General features: G+C 49.1%; 1 protein-coding gene across 2 annotated transcripts; it reads left to right on the top strand.

Moving 5' to 3' along the window:
* Positions 1 to 447: 447 nt before the first annotated feature.
* Positions 448 to 11,250, top strand: LOC118018651 (SEC14-like protein 3). Of its 2 annotated transcripts, XM_035017370.1 has the most exons (12): positions 448 to 573; positions 1,767 to 1,842; positions 2,108 to 2,151; positions 2,285 to 2,344; positions 3,364 to 3,552; positions 4,505 to 4,600; positions 5,254 to 5,314; positions 6,488 to 6,571; positions 8,117 to 8,223; positions 8,625 to 8,764; positions 8,863 to 9,032; positions 9,881 to 11,250. In XM_035017370.1, exons 1-12 carry the CDS (start codon positions 520 to 522, stop codon positions 10,000 to 10,002), a joined length of 1,203 nt encoding a protein of 400 aa, XP_034873261.1. In that variant the 5' UTR covers positions 448 to 519; the 3' UTR covers positions 10,003 to 11,250. The 2 variants fall into 2 exon arrangements, with proteins under 2 accessions (XP_034873261.1, XP_034873262.1); XM_035017371.1 differs by lacking the exon at positions 6,488 to 6,571.
* The last annotated feature ends 362 nt before the right edge of the window (positions 11,251 to 11,612 follow it).

The following is an 11,612-nucleotide window of genomic DNA, read 5'->3' as shown; positions in this document are numbered from 1 at the left end:
CCTCGAATATGGACGCTTCGTGCAAAAGGATGTGAGTTTCCCACCCCAAAAAACTGAATGAAACGTTTACCAGACTGACCAAGTCCCTGACTCTTACCAGTCAGAGCTGGGTATAGGGGGTGACCTTTGCACAACCTTCGGTGTGGGGTCTCTTCATTAAGGAGACGGGGAGATTGATGACGGGAGAGAAAGGGTGCCTGCAGGGGGCAGTCCTCATTCCTCCCAAAATCCCCCCCTTCTCTGTAGGCCTGGGAGCACGGGTGGGGGTTTTACAGGCATTCAGCCTGGGCTCCCATGCCCTCTGGCATGCCTTCTTGTGCCCTCCTGCCCCCCAGACCTGTCCCAGATCCAAGCATGGGACCTCATTTAATCCCAATTATGTAATGTGCAATCCAACAGTTGGCCAAGAAGGAGGTGCCTGGAGCCGCACCCAGGAGTGGGGGCAAAAGGCCGCAGCTGAGTAGGGCCACAGATCAGGCTTGGTTTCTGCCGGCAGCGGCCCCCACTCCTCCAGACACCATGAGTGGCCGAGTTGGAGACCTGAGCCCCAAGCAGGCGGAGACCCTGGCCAAGGTGAGAGCCTCTTTCCCTGGAGCCCCAGCAGAAAAGGGCTGAGGAGAGGGGGGCGGGGGTGGCTGGAACCCTGCCCCACTCTGTTTGCTCGGCGTGTTTTTGACATTTTCTCTTTACTGTCACCTTACCCAGGGTTATGTTCTACAGTAGCCAGTGGTATCAGCTCTGTCCAGGGTAGGGACCGAGGGAAAAGTACCACTTCCAAGCAGTAACAGTGTGTGTGCCAGATCAAACTTGACTTCTCGTGTGAGAGCCAGAACCAGAGAGCTTTACCCACAGCTGCCCCCTCCCCATCCCTCCCAGGCCCCTTAGGTGGGGAACTGAAGGATGCTAGTGGTGTGCCCTCTGACTCTGTTCCCTCTCCTTCCCCGGGACCTGAAAGATGACCTGTCTGTAAGAGTGAGAGAGAGAGAGAGCAGGGTGTGATGTCATCCCCACAACCAATGGGGAAGAGAACATGTAATCACTAATCATGCTTTTGTAGAAAATGGGATGAAAAAAGGTGGAAGCCTCGGTGGGCTAACACATGGAAAAAACTATGAATACACTCATACTCCAATCCACTTACCCACCCACCCACTCATTTATCCTTTCTTTCATCCATCCTCCCACCCCACCCACCCATCCATCTATCCCTCCTTCTGTCTATTCACCTACCAATCACTCTTTCCTCCACTTACCCATCTCTCCCTCCTTCCATCCACTGATTTCTCCTTCCTTTTTTTTCCATCCACCCACCCACTCATCCAACCACCCATTCATCCATCCATTCTTCTTTCTATCCATTTACTCAAGATCTATCCTTCCATCCATTCATCTACCCATCTATCCATATACCATCTCTCATCCTATCCATCTGTCCACCCATCCTTCCATCATCATGGGCCAGACTGCATGTGGAAGGGAAGGGATGAAGACAACAATTATTGGGACGCCTGGGTGGCTCAGTCGTTAAGCGTCTGCCTTCGGCTCAGGTCATGATCCCAGGGTCCTGGGATCGAGTCCCACATCGGGCTCCTTGCTCAGTGAGGAGCCTGCCTCTCCCTCTCCCTCTGCTGCTCCCCCTGCTTGTGCTCTCTCTCTCTCTGACAAATAAATAAAGAAAAATCTTAAAAAAAAAAAGACAACAATTATTGAGTTTGGGGGCCAATATTCAGTGCAAAAGCCACTTTAATCAGCATCTCCTTTCCCAGTTCCGAGAAAATGTGCAGGACGTGTTGCCCACCCTACCCAATCCTGATGACTATTTCCTTCTGCGCTGGCTCCGAGGTGAGGGAAGAGGTGGGGGAGATCAGGGTGAGGGGCAGCGAGAGGGGCCTGGTCCCAACTGCTTCAGAAGAACTCACGGCTCTCAGGATCCAATCACACCATCCTGCTTCACATGTTCAGATCCAGGAGAGGGGAGGGTGCAGGGAAGGAAGGTCCTACCCAGGCCCCCAGTGCCATGCATAGCTCCTCACACCCCAGGACCAGGACAAAGTGACTACAAGGTAGCCTCTCTCCTGCCTCACACCTTCCTTCCATCTTCACACAGCTCGGAATTTCGACCTGCAGAAATCAGAGGCCATGCTCCGCAAGGTGAGACCTGTCCACCCCTGGAGATTTGGGAAGGGTTTTGTGGGGGGCAGTCCACACCTCGAGCCCCCATCTCCATCCCCTTCTTGGAGGTGCTGGGAGCCCAACGGGGCCTTACCTCTCCTCTCCCTTTCAGTACATGGAGTTCCGGAAGTCCATGGACATTGACCACATCCTTGATTGGCAGCCCCCAGAGGTGAGCCAACACCTCCCCAACACCCCAGTCTTTTACAGACATAACATTAAAGCAGCCTCTAGGTCACTGGAGAGCATGAGTGAAGGGCAGCATGCCCGAGAGGCCCGTGGAACTGCCCACAGACATGCAGGCACCTCTCCTCTAATAATTAGGGATATTTTCTGGGTGCTTATGAGGTCCTGGCCTGAGATGAAACTTTACCTGCATGAACTCATTTAGTCATCACAACTCAGTGAGATGGGTACAATTGTCCCCATTTTACAGATGAGGACACTGAGGTCCAGCAAAGGTTAAGCACGCCAGCCAAAGCCCCACAGCCCCAACGTGGAACTGGGATTTGAATTCATGAAACTGGTCCTTCACCACCACCATTAGCTTGTGCCTCTGGGCCCTCACCCCTAGGGTCTTGCTTAAAGCATCCCGTCTGTGTGGGAAAGAAATTTAGCCCACCAAGTTGTCGGAGAGAACAGTCCCACCACTGGCACCTTGGTAAAGCAATGGGCAAAGTTTCATTTGTAGAGCGTGAGCTCTGGCTCAAGCACTGTGCTTGGCCAACGTGATATTGGGCACTTTCCCTAAGGGAGGGGTTATCCAAACCTTCTTAGAGAAGAGGAAGTGGAATGGGACTCAGGTAGGTTTCACTTGTTCAAGGATGCACAGCAAGGAATCAGCAGTGTCTCTATTTGAACCAAGTATGTTGGCCTTCAATATCCATGTTTTCCATCACTAAGCCCAACTTCTCTCAATGCAAATGGACGTGGGAGATGCTGGGGGACAGAATTAAGAAGCCCAGAGGGCTTCAGCCAGGCCCAGCTGAGGCCTGGCTCTGCCATGTACTCGCTATAAGCAAGGCCCTCCCCTCAGGGTCCCTTAGTTTTCTCACCTGGACAATAGTGCCACCCTTCAGGGAGAGTGCTTGTATCATGCTGTGTGTAGGCTTGGGCCAGCCAGGTCAGCCTAGTCTGGGGGTCTCCGGAGAGGTGCATAATGCCAAGTTCTGTGTATCTTTCCATGCCCAGGTGATCCAGAAGTACATGCCCGGAGGCCTGTGTGGCTATGACCGGGACGGCTGCCCGGTGTGGTACGACATCATTGGGCCACTTGACCCAAAGGGCCTGCTCTTCTCCGTCACCAAGCAGGACCTGCTTAAGACCAAGATGAGGGACTGTGAGCGCATCCTGCATGAGTGTGACTTGCAGACGGAACGGGTAAGGCACAGGCTGAGCGAGGCGGGCAGCTGGGTGCAGGTGAGGATGCCAGGGGACATAGTCCCAAGAACACACTGTGCTCTCTGCCATCACAGTCAGAGGACTCTGGGGTTAAACCATCTCAGCAGCTCGGCTGCTTCCCAGCTGTGTGGTCTCGGAGGGTCATGTCACCTCCCTAAGCCTATTCCTCACCCACAAAACAAGAATAAAAATAAATAATGTTGCAAAGATTAAAGGAGATAATGCAAATGCATGGCCCAGCACACAGCCTCATGCATATTTCTCAACAATACAAGTTACTGTTATTCCCTCTGAGTCTTTGCCCCTGCTGTTCCTTCTGTTTGGATAACTTTATCCCCCAGCACACCGCTACCTCCCACACTTCTCTTGGCTCTTTCCCTTTTATCATTCAAGTCCCAAACTTAGATGTCACCTCCTCTGAGGTCCCTGTCTGGGTTAACGTGTGTCCCCAAAGCTCCTAAGCTGTTTATTTGCAGCACTTACCTCAGGACTTATAGTGACCTGGTTGCTTTTCAGTCTCTCCAAGTAGACTGAACCCTTTGAGGACAGGAGTATTATATGTTATATTCTCCATGTCTGGCACAAAATAGGTGCTTAATAAATATCAATTGGACAGAGGGATGGATGGATGATTGAATTGTAGTATGAATGGATGGATGGGTAAATTGATGGATGGGTGGGTCAATTAATGGATGGATAGACAAACGGATGGATGGATGATAAATGGATAATGGATGATGGATGGATGGATAGATGGATGGATGGGTAGGTGGAAGTGGGTAAATGCATTCAGTTTTGTCCACTTATTCCTCTGAGGACAGAGTAGGGGACTGGGAGAATCGCTGAGGGGTCATATGCTAGGGTCACCATGTCCCAAGTTCTGAGCCTGCACCCTGAACCTTGGGACTGGTCTTTGTTTTCATCCTTGCAGCTGGGGAAGAAGATTGAGACCATTGTGATGATATTTGACTGTGAGGGCCTGGGACTGAAACACTTCTGGAAACCTCTAGTGGAAGTGTACCAAGAGGTGAGGAGAAGGCCCCCTGGGTGACCCCTGCTTCCTTAATGATGAGCTTGGTCTGCTGTGACCTTGTGGATCACTCAGAGCCAGGATTTGGTAAAAGGTGGTAGACTTCCCAGGCTCTGGCACTGCAAATCAGGACCCAAAGGGCCTTAATGTGTTTCCCAAAAGACAGGCCTCAGATTCAACACTGTACTGAGACCATAGTGGCCACCTTCTGCCAAACCTTCCCAGCTCTGTCCTCCCTAGCTCTGTGACTCCAGCAAGTCATTTCATGCCTCCATGCTTCAGTTTCCTCATCTACAAAATGTAAATACCAATAGTCTGCATTTCAAAGGGAGGTAGGGATATTCCAGTGGGTTGATATATAAAATGTGTACACAGTGCTTGACAAATTGTGAACATTTAATAAACAATAGTCATTATTAGTGCTATACTACTATTACTATAAGATTTATTCTGAAAATAATTATTATCAGAGTGTGGTTGTAATAGTCTGAAGTGAGAAACTCTCCTCCAGAGGTCAGTGGAGGTGATGGAAATAAAGGAAACCCTCCTTAGCCCTTTGAACACTCCAGAGGGGAGATTGCAAAGGTTATGGGGATAGGAGAAGATAAGATGAGACGTGGGCTCTGATGGGGTCTTTCTTGGTTCCACAGTTCTTTGGCCTCCTTGAAGAGAATTACCCAGAGACCCTGAAGTTCATGCTCATTGTGAAAGGTGTGTGGCAAATGACTTCACCTTTTTGTGCCTCTTTTCCTCATTTGTACCCTGGGAACAATAAAAGTGCCTTCTTCTCTGGGTAGTAGTGAAGCAGGTTGGTTGCTTGGCTGCATGCAAATCACTTAGAGTGCCTGGAACAAAGAAAGTGTTCCATAAATAATAATTTCTATGGTTGGCCTTACTGCAAGAAGAGGCATTCCCAACACTAGCTCTTTCAGGAATCCTCTCTCATTTCTCCCACCCATGTTGATCTCTCCATTCCCAAACTGCCTGTGGCATTGACAGCTGGAGCAGCCAAGTCTGGCCTTTCCTGTCTGCTGCCTTCTGGAGGTCTCTAGTTGTCCTGTGTGTGTTCATCCTGGTTTTTTCCTGAGTTGTCTGCTCCTTGAAGGCAGGGCCTTTGATTTTCCACTTCTGTTGTATCCTTCACAGGCCTGGAACCATGTGGATGCTTAATATGTATTTGTATTGTTGAATGGGTTGATGGATAGAAGGATGGATGGACGTTTGATGGTTGGCTGGTTAATTGGTTGGTTGGTTGATTATTTGGTTAGTTGGTTGTTAGTTTACTGGCCAGTTGGTTGGCTGTCTAGATGAATGACTGGTGGCTGGTTGGATAGTTAGTTGGTCAGTTAAGTGACTGGTTGATTGGTTGGTTTGTTGGATAGTTGTTAGCTTGGTTGACCGATTGAGTGACCAGCTGGCATTTTGTTTGGGTGGGTAGGTGAGTAGCAAGTTGGCAGATTGGTTAGTCAGCTGGCTGATCTGTCATTTGGATGGATCTTGGATGGTTGGCTGGCTGCAGAAGGCAATTGGCTGTGTGGTTAGCTTGTTGCTTAATAGGCTGATGGGTTTTCTGGTTGGCTGATTTGTTAGTTGGTTGTATGACTATTTGGTAGATTGGCTGACTGGTTGGTAGTCTGATTGGTGGGCTGACTAGAAGGTAAATTGATTGGCCATTTTGTTGGTTGGTTGGTAGATTGGATGATTGACTGGGTAGCTGGTTGGTTAACTGCTTGTTGGTTGTTTGACCAGTTGTGGGCATGGTTTGGCAGTTGCAGGGCATTTTCCAATTCATGACTCCTCCATATTGTTGGCTATGACTATGATGGAGAGAGTGTCCCAGTGGAATAATTTTCTTCTCCATTATCTTTGTTTGTATCTCTCCAGCCACCAAACTGTTCCCTGTAGGCTACAACCTCATGAAGCCCTTCCTGAGTGAAGACACTCGCAGAAAAATTATAGTATTGGGAAGTAAGTAATTCTAGCTCTATCCCCTGAGCTCTGTGCCACCTAGAGTCAGAAATTCCTCCTCAAAAGTGAAGTGAAATGTGTTTTACACTATAGAGTCTTTCCAGGTATCTCTGCCTCATTCCATGTCATTGGTGACAGAGGCCTCACACCTTCCTCCTCATCAGTTTCAGTTTGGTTGATAGTCAACCTCTGGGCTATGGGCCTCATTTTCCTTTCAATACTCATCACCTCAGTGCTTCTAAAGGCAATTTGGGCTGGGGAGGATGAGGAAGAACAGCAGGAAGAGGAGATGTGATTCAGAGAAGGAAGGGTCAACAAGAAGGGACTGGATAAGTAAATAATAATGCATCCATTTGATGAATTATTGGAAAACTATGAAAAATGATTTGATGCCAAGGGAAATATTATTAAGTTTTTAAAAAGCAGATTATAAAGTGGTGTGGATAGTATCATCTTCCTTGTAAAAACAAAAATATATTGCTAGAAGAAAATGCAACAAAATGTTGATTTGTGGATGGCAAGAAATCAAGTGGTTTTTTAATTTTATTTTTTGTATTTTTTCTGTTTCCTAAAGTTTTTATAATAACATGCATTACTTTTATAAGTAGAAAAAATCATTATTTTAAAAAATGGTAAGGAAAGAGAAAGAAAGAAGAGAAATAGTTCTTAAACTCAAGCCAATGACCTTGAACTTGGAGACAACTTCTTGCAAGCAGAATGGTCAGATCATCAAATCAGGAGATCTAAGGATCTGGGCGGGTAGAATCTTACAAATCCTGCTTTCTTTCTCTTCCTGATACTTGAGTCTGTCTCTGCCCAGTTCCGCGGGGATAGGGAGCTAGGTGGATCACAAGGTAGCCCCCCAAGTCCTGGAGCAATGTGGGTAATGCCACACCCCAGGTCCAAGTCCAGGGCTCGTCCTACTTAGTGGCACACAGGGCCCTGTGCATTTGGCCCTGGTGTACCAGGCATTGTGGTCTTTGCTTTTATCCCACTGGTGGCAAGGAATATCCCATGGCCACAGTAGGGCTGGAGGTGGGCAAGGGAGATAGTCGGGATTGGTCATAAGACCCAGAATGCTTAGAGCCTTGCACAGGGCATGAAGAACAGTAATGAGCGTTATGGCTTTAGTGATTAAGCAGCACAGAAAGGGAAGGTCCATTCAAAGGCCCAGGACTATCCATCCCCTACCAAGAGGTCTGTCTTGAGTATGCCACTTATATGTTATATGGCCCCCAACAAGGTCCTTGACCTCAAATGCTGTAAAGTCTCCTTAAGACAATTAGATGATTCTTATCTTCACTACTCAGGATTGGAAGACCCTCAAAAATGTGCAAACCCATCAGCTCAAAGGAAACATTTTTCCATAGCAACACAATGCTGGAAGACACTTTCTGCAGCCCGAGTCCTGGAAGGCTGGGGAATTGGCCCTGGTACCCTAGTCCCTGTAGGGCTTTCCCAAGCTCAGGCCCCCCCTGGTGGGAATGGGGGGCTGACAAGTACCCTCCATGCCTGATAACAACCCTTCAACCCCTCTGCCCACAGGCAACTGGAAGGAAGGTTTGCTGAAACTCATCAGTCCCGAGGAACTGCCTGCTCAGTTTGGGGGGACTCTGACTGACCCAGATGGGAACCCCAAATGTTTAACTAAGGTACGAAGAGCCCCAGACAGGGGAGGGGAGAGGAGTAGAGCTGAGTTCCTTTCTCACCCACTCACTCATTCCACAAATGTCTATGGAGAGACCCCTGTGAGCCAGGTATTGAGCTAGACAGTCCCAGCCCTACTATCACCGGGCTCTCAGCAGCTGTGCAGGCAAACAAGAAATGAGGAAAATGACTCTGAGGGATGAGCTGGAAGGGGAAGTTTCCAGACGAGGCTTTGACCCTGGAGGGTCAAGGAAGGCTTTCTGAGGGTGGTGGGGAGAGGACAGGGTGAGCAGGATACTTCCAGAAGATGGTGAAAGCATCTCAGGCGGGAGAAATAGCATAAAACAGCACAAGCAATGCAATGGTCAAAAGAGGGAAGCAAACCCATTCTGTCCTGTGTCTGCAGATCAACTATGGTGGGGAGATCCCCAAGTCCATGTATGTGCGGGACCAAGTGAAGACTCAGTATGAGCACTCAGTGCAGATCAATCGTGGCTCCTCACACCAGGTGGAATATGAAATTCTGTTCCCAGGCTGTGTCCTCAGGTAAGGGCCAGGACACCAACCCATCTCTGGCTGGTCTTACACCCTCAGGGTCCCATCAGACTGAGCAGCAATTTGTCCCCCTCCCACCGCCCACCCAGGTGGCAGTTCTTCTCTGATGGTGCAGACATTGGCTTTGGGGTTTTCCTGAAGACCAAGATGGGGGAGCGGCAGCGAGCTGGGGAAATGACAGAAGTACTCCCCAGCCAGCGTTACAATGCCCACGTGGTGCCTGAGGATGGGAGCCTCACCTGCTCAGAAGCTGGTGTCTGTAAGTCTACCCTGGCTGGGCCCCAGCTCTGGAAGGCTGGAGCCACCTGTCCCATGGTTTAGAGGAGGAAACAGAGAGGCAGTGACTCCCCCCCACCCCAGGAACATACAGCCTAGGTTAGTGCCATTTATTCACACAGTTGGTCATTCAGGCTACACTCTCAAGCATTTACTACACACCAAGAGCTAACGACATACAGGCCTTGAAGAGGCTGAGAGCATCAGGCCACAGGACACAGGCAAGGGACAATAAGGCAAGTGTGACATTTCTCAGGAAGAAACTGGGGTTCTGAGAAGTAAATCAGCTTGTCCAGAGCCACACAGCTAAGTGTGATGCCAGGGTCCCACCTCAGCCTCATGGTAGCTGCATAACCCTGGGCAAAGTCTTACCGATCTGGAGCCTTGGTTTGCTTACCTGTGAAGAGAGGTTACAACTTCTGCCTCTTGGGTGGTTGTGAGGAAGTAGAGGGTATGCACTGGCCTCACCCAGCACCTCACTTTATCCAAAGGGGCTGGGAGGACTTTGACATTCCCAACTGCCCCCCAACCCCTATCATGCAAGTGTCCAGGTGTGGAGACAATGGGACGCTGTGGCCATTGTTCTCATTGCCAGTTGGTGCAACTAAAGCCAGGCTGGGCATGCGCCAAGAGGAGGTCAGTGTCTGTTTTCAGACATGGCTCCAGGGTGACAGCTCCCATGGGAAAGGGAACAGGAGTGGTGGGAACTTGGCCCAGCTTAGCAAACATAGCAGGTAGAAACACAGCTTGTCCTCCCTCCTGTGGCCGGGGCAAGGACATGGGGAGTGTGAAGCCAGACCTAACTACCCATCTGTCCATCTGTCCCCCCAGATGTCCTGCGATTTGACAACACCTATAGCTTTGTCCACGCCAAGAAGGTCAGCTTCACTGTGGAGGTGCTGCTCCCAGACGAGGGCATGCAAAAGTATGACAAGGAACTCACCCCTTTATAGGCAGCTCGCTCACTTCTCTGAGACCCCTGACCCTCTCCTTTCTCTATCAATATCCTACCACCCTCTGTTCCCTCAGAAATTGATCATTAATCCTCTGGACTCTGTGAGATTAGTGAGTAGAGAAAGAGCTGCCTTGGGGAAGACTTATGTGCTGTGGTTAGATCAGGAAAGGTATGAGAGGCACAGTTTGGAGGATGCCAAGATTGCACAAGAGGCAGAAGCAAGGTGAAAGCAAGAGGTGATGTCATTGAAACCCAAGAAACCAGAAAATGAATCCTTAGCTTTTGTCCTCACTTCTCCTAAGGCATTTGTGTGTGTTCAAATTTCTTCCCTATGAGCTATGAGTCACTTGGGTTACAGATATATCTAAATTCCTTTTACTTCTACTCCTTATATAGTAGGTGCTCAATGTATACTTGTGAAATTGAATGAAGGTAGTGAGCAGGTAATTCACCAGTATGCAGGACAATAAGGAGCTTACCCAGAGCAGATTTCAGCACCGTGGACAGAGACCAGGCTGTGGAAGGGGTAGACTCTCCTGGAGACCCAGGTGATCCAGCCCCCTGGTTTCTGGGAGTGGCTGCCCCCTCAGGTAGGTAGGAGATGCCTACATAAGGCTTTGTCTGATTCAGGGCACACAGCTTTCCCAACCCATCACTCCCACCCTCACCCCCTTCCTTGGAACTCACAGCTTATATTTTAAGCAATTAAAGAAGCTTTACTGAAAGCAAAGGAGGTCCTATCTGGCTCAGGCTGTAGCCTGGTGATAATAATTTAAAAGTCTCAGCTATCATCTGGTGAGTGCTTTCTTGCATACCCCACATGGTGCCAAGTGCTTTATGAGTTTTGCTCATTTCACTCTCAAACCTTCCCTGGGGGCCGCTTATCATGGTCATCTTATGGATAAGAAAACTAAGGCTTAGAGAGGTGACCCCCAACATCATATAGCTCTTAAGTGGCAGATTCAAGACCTAAGGTTTGTTTTTTCTTTACTCCAAAGACATTGCTTTTAATTGTCTATAATACCACTTCCTAAGACCCTACTTTCACAAAGAAGGAGAGAAGGAATGACTTGTTTGTCCTAGATCTTCCAGCAGAAGTGTCCTGGGTGTCACCCTCTCCAATCTCAGTTTGTGGGCAAAGTATGTGTTATGCCCACTGGTCAGCTGGGGCAATGGAGACCCCAGTGCTCAACTGCATGATGTTTGTCCAAGGAAACTCACAACAAAATGGACTAGGGTTTTGCTTCTAAGCCTAACACCCTGTCCATTCACATGGCCTCTGAGAAGCATGACCCCCTGACACCCACCATGGCTTTGGGTGACTGAGGGAGAAGTTGGGTCTCCAAGACATTCCTGTTCCAAGCCAGGGACACAGAGACACTGGCTTGAAACCTAGGACCTCTTACCAGAAGGTACCAAATTACACAGAGAACGTGGGTAGGTAGAAACCAAAGGGCTGGCTGGTCCTTGGGAACAAGCTGCCCAGAACCAAGGCTACTGGAGTGAGCCAGAGTGGAAGGCCTGACTCCAAAACCAATCAAGCAAATGTTCAGCAATGGCTAGCACTTTCCATCCGCACTTATGGGTGCAGGATTTTATCTCCATTTT

The sequence above is a fragment of the Mirounga leonina genome, unplaced genomic scaffold, assembly GCF_011800145.1.
Source record: "Mirounga leonina isolate KUSES-001 unplaced genomic scaffold, KU_Mleo_1.0 Mir_171, whole genome shotgun sequence".
Lineage (NCBI taxonomy): Eukaryota > Metazoa > Chordata > Mammalia > Carnivora > Phocidae > Mirounga > Mirounga leonina.
The sequence above is the reverse complement of the archived record's forward strand: the minus strand, read 5'-3'. Positions and strand labels throughout refer to the sequence as shown.